Here is a 22,288-nt window from a genome sequence, read left to right on the forward strand (position 1 = left end):
TATGGGGCCCATACACCATCGGTTTTGGCCGATGAAAACGGTCCATCAGACTGTTGTCCTCTGGTTACCTATCGTGTGTACGAGGCCTTAGGCTCCTTTGAGACCCATACATTGTGGAAAAATGCAGTACACAGCATGTTTTCTTTCATATTTCCACAACACATGTAAACACATCCAAATGCACAAGTATAGTTGGTGCCAACATAACATTCCATGCATTGGTTGTAAGCTCTTTGTAAGCAGGGACTGAGGTGAATGTACAATATATATGTAAAGCGATGTGTAAAATATCTGTGCTACATAAATACCTGTAATAAATAAAAACTACAATCTATAAAGATTGGTTATATGAAAATTGGAGCTGCTGCACCTAAAAAAAACGGAATACCAGAGTCTCCAAAAGGACACCTTGTATGGAGAAACGCATCGGGTGCAGCTAATTTTGTGACATCATCACGCTAAGGCTCAATGAATGACACTGCAACCAAGTTAAAGCTTTTGTAAAATGCCTGAATTTGTGCAAGTGCAATATTATAGTGAATAAATTGAGTATTTAAAAATTGTTGTGCTAGGAGACTTCTCCCATCTTATATTTTATGTACATGTGTGTCAGAGCTTGTTGATGGAGTGCTGGCTGAGGTTTTCATTATATGATGAGGACATTTCTGCCAATCCAGGTCGTTGGGGTCACTGAGCTGTGTGGAGATCCAAGGGTGAGAGTGTCAGCTCCTCCAAGCTATACAGAATAAGCACAATCAAGATCATTGCGGTCTGGTAAGAGGCCCCATTATCTTACTAGCACTTTGAGCACTGGAGCACTTTTTATATCGAAGCACAGAGCACTTTGTTTTGCACGTGGATGGGCTCCATAAGATTTTAGATTTTTAAGTATGAGTGACTAATAAACTGTATTTTAATATATCAAAATATTTTCACATTTTGGATGTGTTATTATTGAACTGAATTTTTTATTTATTTATTTATTTTGCTCCATTTGTACAGTCTTGATGAGTTTTTTTATTATGAAATGTAATTTCTTCAAGTGTGAACTTTATGAATATATTGTTACTTAAGGAGACAGCTCACTTTCTTCTATTTGTTAGGCAATAAATAAATACTGTACACACAAAGCTTTAGACATTTATTTCTTAATTTCTTGGTAGATTAGTAGGTTTAGATGTGATCTATCACTCTAGATTCCATTACTTGAATGTGTGTTAAGGTAGGCAAAATATATTTGAACCCTTTTAAAAACCTTTTTTGATAATAATACATCTGGGACCAGTGTCTCAAAAGTATGATCCAGAATATTATTTTGAAACTTTTGTGCTAAGCTTGGATTTGCCACATGACTTCACATTTTCTGGAAATAATTATTTGATGTAGAAATGTTACCTTGTACTATATTTATTGTTGTTGTTATTATTATACAGGCTTTATATAGCACCAACAGTTTATGCAGCACTTTGCAATATAAAAGGGAGACAACACAGTTACAATACAATAAAATACAAGAGGGTTAAGAGGTCCCTGCTCAGAAGAGCTTACAATTTAATAGGGTGATGCAGGTGGTACAAAAGGTTAACTGTGGGGAATGAGCGGATAAAAGTGGTAAAAGATTAGTTGGAGGCGCGATAGGCTTCCCTGAAGAGATGAGTTTTCAGGGATTGCCTGATGGCAGCTAGAGTAGGAGATATTGAAGTAAAGAGTTCCAGAGCATGTGAGAGGCTCTGGAAAAATCCTGGAGACAAGCATGGGAGGAGGAGACAAGGGAGCTTGAGAGCAGGAGGCCTTGAAAGAAGCAGGGAGGACGGTTTGGGTGATATTTGGAGATAAGATTGGTGATGTAGCTTGGGCAGAGTTGTAAATGGCTTTGTATGTTGTGGTTAGTATTTTGAATTTAATTTGCTGGGTGATCGGGTGCCAGTGTAGGAATTGGCAGAGAGGGGTGGCAGACACTGATAGGTAGATGAGTCTGGCAGCAACATTAATGATAGACTGAAGAGGGGATAGCCTATGGAGATGTGGGGAAGGGAGTAGCAATAGTCATTTTTTATTTATCTGTTTCTCCATATTCAGAAGGTGGAGGAGATACAAATATGTTTGTTAGATAGTTAGTTAAAAAATAAATATATATATATATATATATATGTATATATCAGTGGCTTGGTGGTTTACCTTTGTAGAAGGGTCTCCCTGATAGAACATCTCCTCTGTTGGTAAATCCTGGTCCCCTAGGACATAAGATTTCATATTCAGGGGTACCAGGCTTAGGGCACTCCCCACACTCTGCACCCCAGGCAGCTCCTACAGTACAGCAGCAGGCATCCAACCTGAATCTTCCAGGAACTGGCAGAACACATTCGTCTTCATCCCATTTTAGGAAACACTGCTCCATACGTAGATCTGCAATAATGTAATATAAACCATTTACTGTGTTATCCAGATGAAGCACGCCATTTATATTTTTCTTAAAAACTGATCATGTTGATCTAAGTAAAGTCAGGGCTCAATACACAAAAAAATACTGTAACTGTTGCATATGTGTTCATTATGGAAGTGGAGCAAATGTTATGAAGGATTTGTTAATAACAGCCAGATTTTCCCTTTTTTAAATATATATAACAACTGATTGGCCTTTATAACCAAATGCCTTGTTTTCTATTGGTTCCTGTTTTTAACGTTAACCATGCTGTAAAAAGACATATAATAATCGACTAAAGAAAACAGTATGTGAAAAAAAATGTAACACAAATCTAGCAAACACTTCTGCTAGTTATGTCTTCCTGTAAGTGAGCCCATTTTGGAGCTTTTACCTAATTTTCTCCACCAGTGATAACAGTGGTTGTCAATGGGACAAAAAGACACCCTTCCCTATCACTTCATGTCCAGGCTGAAATGGGAAATCTAATAAATGAAAATACAGACTGCAAAAAAAAACCCAGACAAAGATTCAAATTCTTCTCCATTCTTTCTAAAACAAAAACATCTTCGGAAGCTGGAATTTAAATTAATTTCTGATTCCATAATAAACACACATATGTGCAACAAAAAATAAATGGTTACCTAGGCAGATTCTCCCTGTACCATCCAATGTGAACCCTTCAGGACACTCGCAGATGAAAGATCCTTTACTATTTCGACAAATTCCATTGGGGCACACGCCTGGAAACACCTCACACTCATTGACATCTAAAGAACAAAGAATAGAAATTTACCTGAATGTCATTTAAATATAAGAGTTTTGACAGGCACATTATTTCCCCCTATACAGTAGTCTAGTAGTGGGCCTCTTGTGACACTTTGTAAGTTCAAAATATGCTGAGCAGAAATGCATTTTATTGCAAATTATTTTCAGAAGGCCTAATGTAAAGACTCATCTATCACTAATTAAACAGAATTAATCAAATTCAGTAATTAGCCATCTTTGGCCACACAAGTTGCATAGGTGTTCTGTGCATCCAAGTGCAGGCAGTCCAATTCATGTCTATTGGGATGCAGCAGATAAACAGACACAACTGCCAGGGGTGTGCCCATGACTGCAGACACACATCCATTCCCCGGCCAGGGGGAACTTACTCGCTCTCTTTCATCTTGCCTCTTCTTTCCTCTCTTCTTCTTTTCGTCAACTTTTCCTCCCTTCCTCCCCTCCTTTCCCTCTTTTTTGTTTGTTTTTAGTTTCTTCAGTGGACTATTCCACACCCTGTAATTATCCCTTGGACCTGAGGGCCCAGGCACCCTGTGTTGTCCCGCGGCCTCGATTGGGAGAACATTGTAGTTTGATATAATACATCTATGAGCATGTTCTGTTTGTAGCTTTATATGGCTCTTAATTGTGCTTACTATTTGTATCGACTGCGTGGGATTTCTATGGATGTACCTTTCTGTTTGCCTTAATAAAATATATTGTACCAGAAAACTATACTTAACAGACCAAAAGTTTGCAAATAAGAGAAGTTCAGTGCTAGGATTTACATATACTTCACACACCTCATAATGACACCTTATTAAATGTTATAAACATTGAAATATTAAGAAATTGCACAAAACTATTCAAAAAATACCTTCACATGAAATCCCTTTGACTCTGGCATATCCCCTGGGACAAGCAGTATCTACAATAAAGAATAAAATTGTTTAGCTCAACATTACTTGGAACCAAACTTCTATAAAATTCAAAGCAGGAGGTTGTGAACTGTTGGTGTTTGAGATCTTTAGTATAAATGATGGCACCGTGAAAATGACAATAATTATGTAAAAATACACAATTTAGTATGATTAAATATTAAATGCCATCTTTATTTTTTATATTAATATTGCATTCTAACATTTATCAATTTAGTAATAAGGCACTAGTAAATAACGTACCAATTTCACATCTCTCACAAGGACTGCCCCATGCAGCTCCTAGACTAGCACAACATTCTGACTTGAGCGTTGCTCCATTTATATTGACCTCACAGCGACCATCTTGGATATTGAGCCAGCAGGTTCCTTTAAGACTATCTATAAATGAAGAATGTATATGTTACATTTGGCATCAAACTGTGATAAATGTATAGGTAATTTACATGAATTGCTGTAATTAATTTTTTTTCTGATATTTGATATGACACCTCAATGCACAGTACAGCATCTTGGCTCCGCAGCATGCCACAAAGCACATTTCATACAGTATGTTGTGGTGCACTGCCTTAAAAATGGTGCAGGTTGACAGTGAGGCCTCGTACACACAAACGTTTTCCTCGGCAAAATCCATCAAGAAAAATGCTGGCAGAGCATTTTTGCCGAGAAAATTGGTCGTGTGTATGTTTTTCATCGAGAAAACTATTGTGGATCTCGACGAGAAAAAAGAGAACATGCTCTCTTTTTTCTCGTCAGGAGTCTCAATTTCATCTTCATGTTTCTTGTCGGGCTGGTTTACGATGAGAAACACGTTCATGTGTATGCTTAGAAACCCGCGCTTGCTCAAAATAAAGTATGAGACAGGGGCGCACCTTCGGTAAAAGTAGCATTCGTAATGGAGATAGCACATTCGTCACGCTGTAACAGACTGAAAAGCGCGAATCGTCTCTCACCAAACTTTTGCTTAACACGCAGTAACATGAGATTAGCAAAAGCAGCCCCAAGGGTGGCACCAGTGGAGTCTAACTTCCCTCTTTATAGTGCCGTCGTACGTGTTGTACGTCACCGCATTTGAGAACGACGAGATTTTGTCTTGACAGTGTGTATGCAAGGAAAGCTTGACAAGATTCTCGTCAAGCCTGACAAGAACCTCGTCAAGGAAAACGATGTTTCTTTTACGACGAGATTCTCGGTCGTGTGTACGAGGCCTAAACGTTGCCAACAGTGAGATTTTGTAAAGTTGTCAGGACAGTAAGCACGGGGAAATCTCCCAAGCAAGGACACAGACATTAATAAAAGCCTTAAAAAAACAAGCAAAGTCAATTAGCAATTATCTGTGCGAAAAACAAAATTGCTGCTCCCACAATGAAATTTAATCCATCACATTCTACAGAAGATTCTAAAACACAATTAAACAGTGTAACACAACGTCAAATTATAAAATGAATACATCAAAACACGATTTAGGTGAACCCAACTGTCAAAACTGTGCTAAATGATATCTATCCCAGCATATAATTAATAAAGTGCATACATGTCCATATGAAGTGATCATATCAATTACTCTGTCATATAAAATAGTCCATAAAAAAATGGTAAATGATCCATCACCATGTGAACATTTTTGCAGTTTCATTGTCAACCACTAATTATGCTTCACTACCATTGCTAGTATAAAAATAAATAAATAAATACAAATTCTAATATATATACCATAGTTTGCAGACACTTTTGCACAAACCAATCAATATGCGCAATTTTTTTTACCAAACATATGTAGCAGAATAAATGTTGGCCTAAATTCATAAAGAAGTTAGATTTTTTTGGAATATGATTTATAGCAGAAAGTAAACAATATTGTTTTTTTTTCGAAATGTTCTGCCTTTTTTCATTTATAGCACACAAAATAAAAAAAAACAGTCAGCTACCACTCGTGCTTCACTAGCAACTCACCTTAATTCTATTACCCATGCTTTATCAGTAAGATCATAACAAGCAGTGGTTTGGACATCAGATGGACGTAACACATTTTATTGTAAGTGAATTACTTTTGTTTAAGCGTAATAAATATTTAAACAAAGAGCACTAGATTGGGTGTGTTCTATCTCCATTTCTGTATGTACATCTGCAAATTTGGAGGGTGACATCGGGACATAGGAGTCTTGGCGGAGTGAGGACACTATATGCCTATCTTTAACTCCATTAAAAGGAACCACTGAGCGGTTAGTGAATCATGAGTAATAGCTGACTGTTTTTGTTTTATTTTGTGCGCTATAAACTAAAAAAGACCAACATTTTTGAAAAAACAACTATATTTTTTACTTTCTGCTATAAAACATATTCCATAAAAAATCAAACTTCTTCATGAATTTAAGCCAACATGTGTTCTGCTACATATTTTTGGTAAACAAATCCCAATAAATGTATATTGATCGGTTTGCACAAAAGTGTCTGCAAACTATGGTATAGATATTAGAATTTGTATTTATTTATTTATTTTTATACTAGCAATGGTGGTGATCAGAAACTTATAGCATGATTGTGATAGTATGGCAGGCAATCTGTCACAAACTGACCCTTTTGACACTTTATGGGAACCAGTGACACTAATACAGTGATCAGTGCTAAAAATATACACTGTTACTGTACTAATGACACTGGCTGGGAAGGAGTTAACATGTAGGGCGATCAAAGGGTTAAATGTGTGCCTAACCGGTGTTTAAATGTGTGCTGTAAGGTGCTTTGCAGGGAAACAAAAACTGGCATATCCCTGCTGACAGGACAGAGCTCAGCGTTGTAAATTTACAGAGCTCTGTCTTGCCTTCCTCCTCGCCAATCAGTGGTTGCCGGTGGTCATTTATTGTCTGGCACTCACTGATCAGCTTGTGCTGTGACTAATCAAAGCACAGCTGGCACACCTGTGGTGCGCTGCGCATGCCCCCAACCCGCAAAAGCAAAACCACACATATACCGTATTTATCAGCGTATAACGCGCACTTTTTTGCCCTGAAAATCAGGGCAAAATCGTGGGTGTGCGGTATATGCCGATACCCGCTTTCCCGCGCCGAGTTTTGAATACTGCGCCGACATATACCGAGCGCAGTACACTTGTGTATTGTCGGGCAGTCCTGGATGTACGTCCTGGATGTACAGGACGTCAGTGCGAGAGAAGCCGAGCCTGCCCGACAATACACGAGTGTACTGCGCTCTGTATATGTTGGTGCAGTATTCAAACTTGGCGCGGGAAACGAGCGGGGAGGACGCGAGGACGCCGCAGAAGGACGCCGGACCCGATGAAGAGGACACCCGAAGCCGCAGACGGACGCCGGACCCGACGAGGCCGCCGCACAAGACACAAAAACTGTAAGTACAAAAAAATGTTTTTCCACAGGAATTCGGGGCAACTTTAGGGGTGCTCGCTATACGAGGGAGCGCGCTATACCCCGATAAATACGGTATATACCGCATTGTACTGTAGCAGTAAAGCAACAGTGTGCGGTCAGCAAGTGTGTGTGTATATATATATATATATATATATATGTATATATATATATATATATATGTATATATATATATATATATATGTATATATATATATATGTATATATATATATATATATATATATATATATATATATATATATATATACAGTCACACACACAATTTTTTGCTTGCACATGATTGGATGATGGAAGTAAGTAGAGCTTCCACTAGTTCACTAAAATACATTTGCAAAGTACAACCTCTCTTGGAAAGTGTCAAGCTATTTGTCTTCAGTAAATCAGCCCTTCTGTCTCAAGATAAAATGGTGCTTCCAATGTAACCAATTAAGTGTAAATATGCTAATGGGAGTATAACATTTCTGGAATAAACAGAAATACCTACCTATGCAAATAAGGCCAGTGGAATCCAGTTTACTTCCAGGAGAGCACTCGCAGTGAAATGAGCCAAGAATATTCTTACATGCACCATTAGCACATGGACTACTTTCACATTCATTTACATCTGTAAAATAACCAGCATACTTTTGGTTAGGACTTAGTTATGAAAGAAAGGAAATTCTGAAAAATATAAACTGAAATATTCAGATAGTTCTGCTAAGGTTTCTGTCATGGAGTACTTGCAAAGTTTTGAGTCAGGCTTTGTAATAATAGTAGTAGTGTGTAAAGTTTGAAGACTGGCATTACTTATGTTGTCAAGTCATAAAACGTTGGCACATCTAATTTTTTTCGCTACTATCTCAACTAATTGTTCTTTTGAGCGGGTAAACTGGGCTTTTTCAGTAAAGTATTTAAAAAAAAAAACCCTGCTATTTCTGCTGTCCATTTCCTGACTTTATTCAATTTTTGAGTATGGAACTTTGAAATGCTAGTAAACGTGTAACATTTTCAGATTTTAATTTCTGCGATAGGCACAGGGAGGCTGTGAATCTCCAGCAATATAGAGTTTATAACTGCATAACACCACAAAGGGAATTCATAACTTTACTCATATTTTATTGTGTGCTTTATTCCACAGGCAAGGATCATAGTACAATGTCCGATACCCAGAAAAAGTCTATGTCCGCTTTTTTCTTCACTTTCATCCTGGGAAAACACCTAGTTCCCTGGCTTCAATCTGCTCAGGCAGGACATTTTGAGGAGGGGGTTCTACAAATCCGGTTTTTAATTTCTTGAATTGCTCCACCTGTCTGACTGCTCATTTCATATGATCGTACAAAGTATAATAATCCTTATGAACCAATTAATTTTATGTTTTTTGATGTTAAATTAGGAAGCACATGAAATCTGCTTGTGGGTTGTGGGTTAATTTGCTCATAAATTCTGCCTTTTACATTGCCCCACTAAAAACTTAGAAGTGTTGGTTTTACAAAAAGGGTTGAAACTATGGGCCATATCCACAAAAGAGATACTCCGGCGTAAGCCGTCGTATCTCTGGTTCTAATTTTGGAACTGATCCTCAGAAGCAGTTTTCCTAAGTTAGGCAAAAGATCCGACATCTGTAAGGGACTTACACTGCCGGATCTTAGGATGCAGTACCGCATCCGCCACTGGGGCCATTTCGAGTCGAAATGCCTCTTCTAGTATGCAAATTAGCACTTAGGGCGATCCTCAAAGCTTTTGTGCCTAGTTTTTTCGCCGTAAGTGTTAGTTTGCCTGGTGTAAAACTAGGGCTGCTTTTACAAAGTGTAAAGTTAGTCACACCTTGTAAAGGCCCATTCAAGCGACGGCATTTGGTATGCATTCCCGAGGGAGAACTCCACGGCAATTTGTAAAATCCAAACCGGCATGGGTTCCCCCCCAGGAGCATACCAGGCCCTTAGGTCCGTTATGGGTTGTAAGGAGACCCCCCTCCACCGAAAAATCGACGTAGGGGGTCCCCTTACAATCCATACCAGACCCGTATCCAAAGCACGCTACCCGGCCGGTCAGGAATGGGAGTGGGGACGAGCGAGCGTCCCCCCCCCTCCTGAGCCGTGCCAGGCCGCATGCCCTCAACATGGGGGGGTTGGGTGCTCTGGGGCAGGGGGGCGCACTGCGGGCCCCCCCACCCCAGAGCACCCTGTCCCCATGTTGATGAGGACAGGACCTCTTCCCGACAACCCTTGCCGTTGGTTGTCGGGGTATGCGGGCGGGGGCTTATCGGAATCTGGGAGTCCCCTTTAATAAGGGGGCCCCCAGATACCGGCCCCCCACCCTAAGTGAATGGATATGGGGTACATCGTACCCCTATCCATTCACCTGTAGGCAAAAAGTAAAAGTTATTAAACACACAACACAAGGGTTTTTAAAATAATTTATTATTCTGCTCCGGATGCCCCCCCTGTCTTCGTTATTAGCTCAATTACCAGGGGGGGCTTCTTCTTCCACTCTCCGGGGGTCTTCTCCGCTCTCCGGGGGGGGTTTCTTCTTCCGCTCTCCGGGGGGGGGCTTCTCCGGACTCCGGGGGGCTTCTTCCATCTTCTCCCCTCTTCCGCTGTTGACTCGGCGAACCCCGGTTCTTCTGCAGATGTCCGGTGCCTTCTTCTTCAGCGCTGGCTGCCTGCTATGTTTGTGTGTTAGCTCGATTTCAAACAGGCAGCCGGCGCGGTCTTCTGTGACGTCAGGGTCTTCTCTTCCCTTCTTCCGATGTTGACTCGTCGCCTGTTGTCGCTGTAATGATGGAAGTGCGCCTTGCATCCCATTTATATAGGCATCACCGTCCCATCATGCTCCGGTAGGTACCCACGTGGTGGGTGCACGTGGGTAGGCACCCACCACGTGGGTACCTGCCGGAGCATGATGGGACGGTGATGCCTATATAAATGGGATGCAAGGCGCGCTTCCATCATTACAGCGACAACAGGCGACGAGTCAACATCGGAAGAAGGGAAGAGAAGACCCTGACGTCACAGAAGACCGCGCCGGCTGCCTGTTTGAAATCGAGCTAACACACAAACATAGCAGGCAGCCAGCGCTGAAGAAGAAGGCACCGGACATCTGCAGAAGAACCGGGGTTCGCCGAGTCAACAGCGGAAGAGGGGAGAAGATGGAAGAAGCCCCCCCCCGGAGAGCGGAAGAAGAAACCCCCCCCCGGAGAGCGGAGAAGACCCCCGGAGAGTGGAAGAAGAAGCCCCCCCTGGTAATTGAGCTAATAACGAAGACAGGGGGGGCATTCGGAGCAGAATAATAAATTATTTTAAAAACCCTTGTTATGTGTGTTTAATAACTTTTACTTTTTGCCTACAGGTGAATGGATAGGGGTACGATGTACCCCATATCCATTCACTTAGGGTGGGGGGCCGGTATCTGGGGGCCCCCCTATTAAAGGGGACTCCCAGATTCCGATAAGCCCCCGCCCGCATACCCCGACAACCAACGGCAAGGGTTGTCGGGAAGAGGTCCTGTCCTCATCAACATGGGGACAGGGTGCTCTGGGGTGGGGGGGCCCGCAGTGCGCCCCCCTGCCCCAGAGCACCCAACCCCCCCATGTTGAGGGCATGCGGCCTGGCACGGCTCAGGAGGGGGGGGGACGCTCGCTCGTCCCCACTCCCATTCCTGACCGGCCGGGTAGCGTGCTTTGGATACGGGTCTGGTATGGATTGTAGGGGGACCCCCTACGTCGATTTTTCGGCGGAGGGGGGTCTCCTTACAACCCATAACAGACCTAAGGGCCTGGTATGCTCCTGGGGGGGGGAACCCATGCCGGTTTTTTCGTTGAAAATTGGCATGGAATTCTCAGGAATGCATGCTGAGCGACGCTGTCATTTTTTTTTTAAATTATTTGTTTTCCCGGCGCGTCTTTTTTTCACCCGTCTCAACTTTAGTGTCCCGTCGCAATCCACAAAGCCGCCCGGCGTCAATTACGTTCGCGCGATGCACGTCGGGAAAATGACGTCACACGCATGCGCAGTACGGCCGGCGCGGGAGCGCGCCTCATTTAAATTGTAAACGCCCCCCGGAGAGGAGGAACGCCTTACGACGGCGGCACTTAACTTACACGGCTTGAAATTTTTACGTAAGTGCTTTGTGGATCAGGCACTTAGGTAAAAACTTTAAGTCAGTGTAACTTAACTGCTGAAAGTTAAGTTACGCCGCCTGGCTGAGGATTTGGCCCTATGATTTTATGTGGCTAATTTTAGATTAATTCACATAAGCACTCTGTTTATTAGGCACTAATAATAATAAATTGTATTATATACCTCCGTTTTTTGAATTACTCACCTTGAAATTTACTATAAGATTAAAAGCCTGTGGTTACCCGATCTTCACACCTTTATACATATGAGCTTGTTGGATATCCCATTCCAAAAGACATAGGCAATATTTTGAATTGGCATCCTCTTTAAGGCTAAAACAGCCTCCACTCTTCCCTGAAAATGGGCTTGGCTTGCAGTTGCTATTCCAATTCATCCCAATTGGGTCCATTAGGGTGGAAGTCATGGGGTCTCTACAGACTACTCATGTCTGCAGACCACTTACACCACACTTGTTAAACCATGTCTTTACAGACCTGGCTTTGTGTACATAGACACAGAAAGAACCTTCCCCAAACCATTACCATAGAGGCATGGAGGAGCTCAGCTATGAGGAAAGATTAGAGGAACTGAATTTATTCACTCTTGAGAAGAGGAGAATTAGGGGGGATATGATCAACATGTACAAATATATAAGAGGTCCATACAGTGGACTTGGTGTTGAGTTATTCACTTTACGGTCAACACTGAGGACAAGGGGGCACTCTTTACGTCTAGAGGAAAAGAGATTTCACCTCCAAATACGGAAAGGTTTTTTCACAGTAAGAGCTGTGAAAATGTGGAACAGACTCCCTCCAGAGGTGGTTCTGGCCAGCTCAGTAGATTGCTTTAAGAAAGGCCTGGATACTTTCCTAAATGTACATAAAATAACTGAGTACTAAGTTTTGTAGGTAAAGTTGATCCAGGGAAAATCCGATTGCCTCTCGGGGGATCAGGAAGGAATTTTTTCTCCTGCTGTAGCAAATTGGATCATGCTCTGCTGGGGTTTTTTGCCTTCCTCTGGGTCAACTGTGGGTATGGAGTTGGGTGTATGGGATTGTACTGTGTTTTTTATTTTGTTTGTTTATTTTTTGTGGTTGAACTGGATGGACTTGTGTCTTTTTTCAACCTGACTAACTATGCAACTATGTAACTATTACCGTAGCAGAAATGCTCAGTTTCTTTGTATGCTGTAGAATTAAGAATTGCCTTCCCTGGAAATGGCTAACCTCAGTAATTGGGAGGGGGTGCCAACATACAGTAGCTTTGGCCATATAAGTGTAGGTGGGAAAATTCACAAACCTTTAGCTATCTATCATACATGCTTTTAGGATTGAAGTCTATATATTTAAGATCTAAAATATCTATATAGAACACTATATATTAATGATAATCCTGTACTGAGCCTTAACATGGATTTATGGATGAGCATGTCTTGCTTTAGTCAGGCTCAGAAGCTATTTATCTGGCGACAATAAATGACTTTTATTCATATCCAAAGATCTGAATATAGAAGATTCTTCTTAACAAAATCCTCACAAAACTCAGCATATTCTTGGGCCTAAAACCAATTGTAAAGAAAACTGGGCCAGATTCACAAAAGAGATACGACGGCGTCTAATTTAAATAGCACACGCCCCTTTGAATTACGCGGGCTTACGCCGGAGGCCGCCAGCGTAGGTTTTCATTGCAAGTGCTTTGTGAATCAGGCACTTGCGATGAAAACTTGCGGCGGTGTAACGTATCTACGATACGTTACGCCGCCGCACTTCTACGTGAATCTGGCCCACTGTTTTTTATAAGTCCTTTGGAGGTGACTGTCACAGGTATATTTTTTTATTTATTTCTTGCCATGTCTCTTTTAAACCACACTTACTAAAAGAGTCACTCCCAGTGTTGATCCATCTGACAATTATGCAGTTCAGAATTTTACTTTGACTCTACTACATAGTTCCAGGTCAGTGATTCAGAAAGTAGTAAGCTTGATGGACCTATGTCTTTTTTTAACCAAACTGTAATTATGTAATGGATTACTATATACGTGTCTGCCACTAGAATTTTTTTATAGCAGCTCTGTGTTTTTCCCATTACTTTAAGCATAAAACAATATAAGGAAATTACCTTCGCAGGTTTCAGTGTCAGTCCTGAATAAGTATCCCTTAGGACATGTGCAGCTGAAACTTCCTGGTGTGTTTCGGCACAGACCATTGTCACATAGCAGTCTGTTTACCAAACATTCATCAATGTCTGAAAAATAAAGAAGGATGCGTTCACGTTTATTTTACTGTTCTGCTTTCTCAATTCCAGTCCAAAGTGTAAACTAAGAGTTTTGTCATTACAGCCAGGTTTGCACTCTTCTCCCTCTACAGCCTGGTACACAAGTACCAAAAATTGCCCATTTCAGCAGGAATACTAATATTCAGCAGGAAAGATCCCTGCATCACAAATTGTTGTGTTAATACAGGGATCTGACAGTTTTTTGTTTCATTCAACACTGAACTGGCTGAATAGAAAAAAAAACTACCCTTGTTTACCAAGCTTAAGCCAACTGTCTTATGCCACCCCACTTCAAAGCAGGAAAACAACACCTTACCTGTTTATTCACGGTCTTCAGCATCAATAACATAAAGGAAAGAAATATCACCTATGTAGTTGCTTCTACCGTAAATACAAAGGTATACATAAATACTCAGCACATATCAAAACTTCCAATAACCACCTGCCAAGTCTTTAATGTGTCTAAGCTAAAGTCCTACATTAAATTTTACCCCTTTTATTCAATCAGACAGGGGTCTGCAAATCAGATACAAATTCACAGAGCTGGATTTACTATTGGGTGCAGTTGGCATGTGGCTATTGGCAGCAGAGTCTTTTCATATAAGATTATTTACACAGTATCTCAATATTCTAAAAGTATGTACCTGCAGGCTGTAGTTAGGATAATCAAACTCTTTGTAAGGTTTACGGGTTTGCGTCCTATTCTGCCAGACTAGTGCACAGTTTAACCTATAGCTCCTATAGGCTAGTATGACTACTAGTACTTGGATGCCCCCAGGACTTAAGGTGTGGAGCTGTATTTTCAAAACAGAACAAAACAACCCAGCAACCCAGAGCATGAGAACGTAATGTAAAATATCAGATGGCTTCAAATTACAATCAGGACCAGTGACTGACAGGACACCAATCATGCAATGACCTAGGCTGGCTTGCAGCAGGCAGAGACAGAGTGCATATCCTAGCAAGGGTTTGGGCAGGCAGCATTTAGTAAATAGTCCATTCAGATCAGCGGGGAATCGGTCTTCCAAGCTAGGGTCAAGGCAGACTCCAATCAAAGAGTAAACTGTTATCCTGTTAAAGCAGAATCCATGACGAGACAAGGTTAGAAAGGCATATGTACAGAGCCAGGAAGCAGAACACTATCACAAGCCTAGAGCCCTTTAGATACTAAGACAGCCCATGCCAATGCATTACCTTAGACTTTTTTATGTAACAATTCATATATTTTTTATAATCTTTTCCAGAGCTTTAAGCATTCAAAATATTTTTAAAAACACACCCAGGAAGCTTAGATTTTGTGCTCAGGATTAAACAAAAAATAAATTTATGATCTTGCATTTTTCACCACAATAAGACTAATAAAAAATACAAAGCCAGCATAGATTTGGGTGTCTACACTGCGTACTATTAGCTTAGAAAATTTGTGTTCGCTTCAAACCGACGAGCCCATCCAGACAGTGTTCCATCAGAGATAACAGTAGAGGAAAATACTAACTAGCAGGACTTATTCACACATTGCATTGCATTGCATTGCATTAATGCAAGTTTGTGTAACATGCTATTCTATGTTAATGCCTGCTGCTGTAAGGCAGCCTATTTTTTTTCTCCTGATTATGTGAAAAACTGGACATGCACTAATTATTATTTTACAGAGAGGATTGCAATGCACAGATGGTGGTGCTGTGCCGCCTTGGTTTATTGGGATACACTGCACTGTGTGTGACATGTTGCCAAGTGTTGAGGTAACAAATAATGAGATACTGTGAATTGGTCCTCTTGTGAAGCAAACCTGTTTTTTTTTTTTAATAACTTTTAAAGAGGAGGAGGACCTTACAAGGGGCTGACCTTGAACGCAACAGAAAAAAAAGGAAATCCTTTAGGTGTGTTAATATTTAAAGTCTCCTCTTCTTTTCTTCTTTATGGCCTACCAGTGGGTTTACTTACATGGTCTCTCAGACCAATAAACCATAACTTTAAAAAAAGAAAAAAACAGTCAAATGAAAGCTTAGTTTTGACTCCCCCTGCCTCCAATCTGGTGACTGGAAACCTTTCAGGTAATAAGCCACTCTATTCTAGCAGTAGTTCATTGTTTCTAGTTATATTTTGCAAGATGATAAATGTAATAAGCTTCATTAGTAAATGTTAGTGTGTAAACTCACCAATACAGCTCCTCCCAGAGGAATCTGATTCATAGCCACTGTTGCAGTTACAACGGAAACCTCCACGCAGGTTTTCACAAATGCCATTGGAACAGATGTCAGGGTCCAAAGCACATTCGTTGATGTCTACAACCAGAAAGTGATATTTACATTTATGCTTTTTTTTTATTCAGTTTCTAATTAGGAAGAACAAGATACTTTTATATCAACTTCTATATCAACATTAATCAGAGCCAGATCACTTTTCGTGTGCAAGAAAAATATGTTTCACAGGGTTGTAAGTAATCTTTAGTTTTTTAACACTACAAAGGTATAATGACATATAACATAAGTTACCTCTTCCATCCACAGTGATGCCAATTCCGCTGCTGCATAACCCTTGAAATTCCGCTATATTTTAAAATAAGTGAAAAGATTTAATACACCTGTAAATACAAACCTGCAATAAGCACTATATTTTTCTATTTTCCAGTCACACATCTTTAAAATAAAGCTACATGGAGCTTACACATCCAGATAAACAAAAAAGGACATGTCTCAAAAATTTACAGACGAATCTAGAAACATTTGCTTGCCTAGATTTGCCTGCATTCACAGCCATTTGCTCCGTAGATGTGTTTTTTTTTTTAAATTTAACACAACTCCTTTTTGGCAACAGGGTTAAGCGTGAATGTTCTATAAAATTAGTCTGATAATCCGCAAATATGTATGGTTGATGAGGGTGAAGGTGAAAGCAATGCATACTCAATCTATAAAAATCTATTTATTAAGCAAAAAATATCACAAACAGGACTGGGCCTGGTGCATTTTTTGGAATAGAACAATATGGCAACTCAGAATATTGAAAAATGTAAAATCCAGATGTGCATGAATGGCAGCAAATGTGATCTGACCTATGAATGTCGAGGCAGTGAATGAATGAATGAATGAAAAACTTATAAATCGCGGCGCATGCGAACTGAATCGCTTCTGGGCGCTAGTTGTTTGTGTCTCATGCCCTCAAAAGAGCAGAGTTTTGATCTGTCTTCTGAAAGTCAGGTGGTTTTCCTCCAATGGAATGCTGGTTGGTAAAGCGTTCCATAGTCTAGGACCCTGAAAAGCAAACCTTCTTTCTCCTTTGGACTTGTATTTGGCTTTTGGTACCTTGACCAGATTTTGGTCGGTGGATCGCAGAACGCGATTCGAATTGTGAGGTTCTATCTTGTCGCAAAGATATTGCGGAGCCTTCCCATGGATGCACTTATGTGTCAGGCAGAGTGCTTTAAATGCAATTCTGTCTTTTACTGGCAGCCAGTGAAGGGTTCTCAACGAAGGTGAGATTGATTCCCATTTTTTTTCCCAGTCACCAGTCTGGCGGCCGTATTCTGAACGACTTGCAGACGGGAGATTTGGTACTTTGGGAGTCCGAGGTACAGGGCGTTAGCATAGTCCAGTCTGGAATTCACGATTGTTCCCACCACGACTGCTACGTCTTCTTTGGGGATAAATGGAGTAAGTCTGCGTAGTAGGCGCAACAGATGGTGCGCTCCGCTGACTACTGACCCTATTTGTGCGTCCATTGTCATGAAGGTGTCGAAGATGACCCCGAGACTTTTGACTTTGGAGCTAGGGGTGATGATTTGGCCCAGAATGGGCGGCGGTGTCCAGGTTGTTGCCAGTTGACTCTTTCGGCTGGCGTGAAACATAAGGAGTTCTGTTTTTGAACTGTTGAGTTTAAGATAACTCCTAGTCATCCAGTTTTCTATCAAAGAGAGACATTTCTCTAAACTGGGATGATGATCCTTTTTGTTGCAGATGCGAAAATACAGTTGCGTGTCGTCTGCATAAGAGTGATAGAGTAGTTCTTGGCTACTGATAATATCAAAGAGAGGGCTAAGATAGATGTTGAAAAGCACCGGTGACAGGGGGGATCCTTGGGGGACTCCACATGACACTGTGCGCTTTTCCGACGTGAAAGAACCCCATTTAACTGTTTGTGATCGGTTTTCAAGAAAGGAAGAAAACCATGGTAAATCACCTTCTGCGACTCCTGCTACCATGGCTAGTCACATCAGTAACAGTTTGTGGTCTACCGTGTCAAAGGCTGCGCTTAGGTCCAGCAGAACCAGGAGACAAGATTCTCCTTCATCTGCGGCCTCAAGGGCATCGTCCCATATTTTGAGTAAGGCCGTTTCTGTCCCGTGTCCGGGACGGAAGCCTGATTGTAATGGATCCAGTAGATTGTGGGTATCTAGATGCTGTTGCAGCTGTTGTACCACTACTTTCTCCATTATCTTGGAGAGAACGTTTAGGCTTGTTATGGGACGGCGGTGAGTTGGGTCCTTGGGATCCAGGTTAGGTTTTTTCAAGATGGGCTGGATTGTGCCCTCTTTCAACAGGGACGGCACTATGCCTTCCTTAAATGACTGGTTTATAAGCTGTGTGATGGATGGTGCCAGGATGTCGGCACATTCCTTCAGCAGTTTGGTGGGGATGATATCATTGGGCGATGTGCTGTTCCGCAAAGCACCAATGATATTTTTTGTGGTATCGATGGAGATCGGTTCCAGAGTGAACTTTGTTGATTGTAGAGCGTTTCTGTGGGTGTTTTGTGGTTGATTGACAGTGGGGTTGAGGGGGGTATTGTTTTGCATGATGCTTTCCCGGATTCCTTCAATTTTGTTGATGAAGAAATCCGATAGTTCATTACAGAACTCTTGGGTGTCTGAGTTGGGGACTTCAAGACATCCTGGATTCATGGTCTGGGTCTCGGTTTAGGGCGCTGTTAATCGCCATAGAAAAATTATGTTTCTTGGCTTTGAAGATTTCTTTATGATATCGTGTTGTTATTGCCTTGTAGATGATGAGGTTATCCTCTGCAGGGCTTCTTTTCCAGGCGGCTTCCGCCCTTCTGCGCTCTTGCTTCAGAAGCGACAGCTGGTTGTTGAACCAGCCGGACTTTTTTTTTCGGATGCAGGCTTTGCGTTTCGGTGCTACTAAATTGGCTGACTGTAGCAGGGCTGCGTTTATGGCATCCAGTGTATCTGCGGCTGTTTGATGTGGATGGATTGTTTTGATTCTGTTTCCCAAGGTAGATTTGAAGAGTTCCGAATGGAGCTTCTTCTGAAATCTAGCCCAGTGTATTGTCACCGGCTTGGGTGCTTTTATCACTGGGGGAATTTTGGAGATTATGAAATTAATTGCATGGTGGTCTGTCCATGGCAATGGTTCATTTTCTAAAATGCTTATTTTCAGATTTTGTCTGAAAATTAGGTCGAGTGTGTGACCTGAAGCATGTGTTGGCCCGCATATAAGTTGCTGTAGCCCTAATCCCTCCAGGTGATCGATGCAGGCGTCCGCAATGGGATCCTGTGCGGAGTTGGCCCACAGATTAAAGTCCCCGAGCAGCAAAAGGTGTTTGCTTTTAAGGGTATAAGTGGATATAAACTCTGTTAATGATGGCAAAAACTGCGATTTTGGCCCAGGTGGCCTATAGCAGAGGAGAATGTGAACAGTCTCCTGGGGGGAAGTTTGAAGTTGAAGAGTAAGGGTTTCCATGAATGGAAGAGGATTTTAAAGGGCTGGCTTAGTGATTGCAATTTCGATTCTTGTGGATCACCGCCAGGCCTCCTCCTCTTTGCCCTATTCTGTTTTCCGTTACAATGCGATAGTTTTATGGCAGTGAATTTGTTTTTATGGAGAATGACAAGTGAATATGCGGCAAATGATTAGTGAACCAATATTTTGCAGTGCAATAAATATGGCCCTTATAGATACCGTATATACGTGAGTATAAGCCGAGTTCTTCAGCAATTTTTTTTTGTGCTGAAAATGCCCCCCTCGGCTTATATTCGAGTCACCTTTTTGCGCCTGATCTCCCGGAATTTGGGGACCCGGTACCAGCAGGATCCCCTGGACCCCAATCTTGGCATACATGTAGCCCCATTCTTTCTCTACAAGTGTGCAAATTTTGTTGTCCGGGGGACCTAACGCCAGGGAAGACATATTTTTCAAATCCGGGCACCCCTTCCATAGACTCCCATGTTAAATGGTAATTTCTCCAGTAATTTTTGGGGACTGGTCTCGGCCAGTCGTAGGTCCCCTGGACCCGGATCTTGGCACACATGTAGCCCCATTTCCCCTCTACAAGTGTGCAAAGATTGTTGTCTGGGGGACCTACAGCTAGGGAGCACTGATTTTTCAAATCCGGGGCACCCCTTCCATAGACCCCATGTTAAACTTCAGTCTAGTCATGGGCACAGTGAGGCATGGGCACAGTGAGGCATGGACACAGTGAGGCATGCACATGGACACAGTGAGGCAAAGTGAGGCACAGTGAGGCATGCAGATGGACACCCTAGGCTTATACTCAAGTCAATACGTTTTCCCATTTTTTTGTGGTAAAATGAGGTGCCTTGGCTTATATTGGGGTCGGCTTATACTCGAGTATATACGGTAAGTTTTTTTTTTGTAGACTGCATATCTCTGCATTGATGTTAATGATGTTAAGTTAACTACTCAAGATGCACGATCTATAAGGTGTCAGGGGGCTTAATGCATTACTTGATAAGCAGTAAAATTCATGTTTAGTAAAGTACTTATTGCTGGTCAATGAAATTCGCTCTACAATATATAAAGTGGACAATTGCACTTTTCATTTACCAATAACACAAGCTGACTGCATACAGTTTTGAGAAACAAGCCTACCTTAAAGGGAATTTGCCAGGGTAGAAAAAAGAGTGCTGCCCTAACTGACCATTTTTGGGAATGTGAATCCCAGGACTGTCATTCTTATCTTTCTCTTGCTACTCTAGTCAGTAACTTAGAATTATGCAGTGTAGCAAAGATAAAGATGACACCCCTGTTAAAAGTACTTTCAAAACCAAGTTGTTAATGGCAGCACTAATATTTCTACCTTTTTCTACTCTATCCATCTCCAAAAAGAGAACAAAAATGAACCCCAGACATGTGTGAAAAATTTGACTGTTGGAAATTACATGTTTTCTTCTGTGTATAATGTACTCATTATCAATGATAAGAATTCACTTCAAATTGAACTGAGGCCAGGCTATGGACATTAAAATATCTACATATTCTTAATGAAAAGTGAATAAACTTTAAAACAATCCATATCCACTGAGCAGGTGGGGGGCGTGTCCTTATATGCTCCACTTATGCAGAGCAGATACAGCCCGCTCTCCTCTATGGGCAGTCGGATGTAAACGGACCGCCTGTCTGTTTACACCCAACTGCCATCCGATCTTCCAGACAGATGAGAATCCCCATCTGTCTGTTTTTAGTGGATAAGATCGGATCCAGTCTCCATAGAGGAGACTGAAGGGTCCAATAGGTTCTGCCTGTTTTTCCACACGTGTGAAAGAGTCCTAATCTGTAATGTAAACACAGAGCAGGTGTATAGGCAGTGTGAGAGAGAAAATTGCTGAGACCGCATAACAGTAATTATTTTGTGAACTTAAGGATAATTTGCTTCACAGTGCCTTCAGCTACAGAGATCAGTAAGTATTTTTTAAAGCTCTTTAAATTTTATTTGCAGCTTGTTAAAATATATATGAATATTTGTTTTTTTTATTTTTATAGTCACGGTTCTACTCAAAGGGCTAATACATACAGATGTTGGTGCACAAATCTAGCTGGGGCAGTGTTCCAGCCTACTTCATATGCTCTCCTGCTAGGACCACAATGGCCTGTTGCAGGTCAGGTTGGCACAATGGAAAGCCATACTGCCATGGGTCACTATATTCTGGACACTGGTTGATTGCAACTCAGCAGACATTAAAACCACCTGGCAAGTGCCCCCTGTCAGCGCCTGGAACTAGGAACCCTAAAATATATTACATTTTGCTTGCTGTCAGAGAAAAGACACACTTAAAATAAGCAATACTTAATACAGTAAATCAACAAATTAACATTAAAGAAGCACAGAAAATGCTTACCAGAGTTTCGTGGAGGGCAAGGATGGCATGGTTCTCCAAATCCATAGTCTGGATTGGCACAGCAACACTCAGATTTGGTCACAGCTCCAGGAAATGGGCGGACACAAAGTCCTTTCTTGATGGCTCCATAGCAAGTGCTACGCATGTGTGTGTCTAAAGAAACACGGAAACAGCATCTGTTAGAACTCAGCATATTCATACCATTACACAATAAAAACATCTTAAGAGCATATGTCCTTACCATTACAGAAATCAGAATATAGAAGCATGAGAAGAAAGAAGAAGAAAATGCACATCT

The 22,288-nt window shown here is 41.4% G+C and overlaps 1 protein-coding gene across 1 annotated transcript in view; it reads right to left on the reverse strand.

Annotated features, from left to right (window-relative positions):
* FBN2 (fibrillin 2) overlaps positions 1-22,288 on the reverse strand; it is a 290,847-nt gene that overhangs the window by 115,497 nt on the left and 153,062 nt on the right. The window contains exons 16-24 of the mRNA XM_040344842.1: positions 21,991-22,143; positions 16,394-16,447; positions 16,058-16,183; positions 13,743-13,868; positions 8,012-8,131; positions 4,369-4,506; positions 4,065-4,115; positions 3,067-3,192; positions 2,179-2,406 (exon numbers count right to left, since the gene is read on the reverse strand). Of these exons, the coding sequence (XP_040200776.1) occupies positions 2,179-2,406; positions 3,067-3,192; positions 4,065-4,115; positions 4,369-4,506; positions 8,012-8,131; positions 13,743-13,868; positions 16,058-16,183; positions 16,394-16,447; positions 21,991-22,143 (1,122 nt within the window). The remainder of the gene's footprint in view (positions 1-2,178; positions 2,407-3,066; positions 3,193-4,064; positions 4,116-4,368; positions 4,507-8,011; positions 8,132-13,742; positions 13,869-16,057; positions 16,184-16,393; positions 16,448-21,990; positions 22,144-22,288) is intronic.

The sequence above is a fragment of the Rana temporaria genome, chromosome 1, assembly GCF_905171775.1.
Source record: "Rana temporaria chromosome 1, aRanTem1.1, whole genome shotgun sequence".
In the NCBI taxonomy this organism is placed as follows: Eukaryota; Metazoa; Chordata; class Amphibia; order Anura; family Ranidae; genus Rana; species Rana temporaria.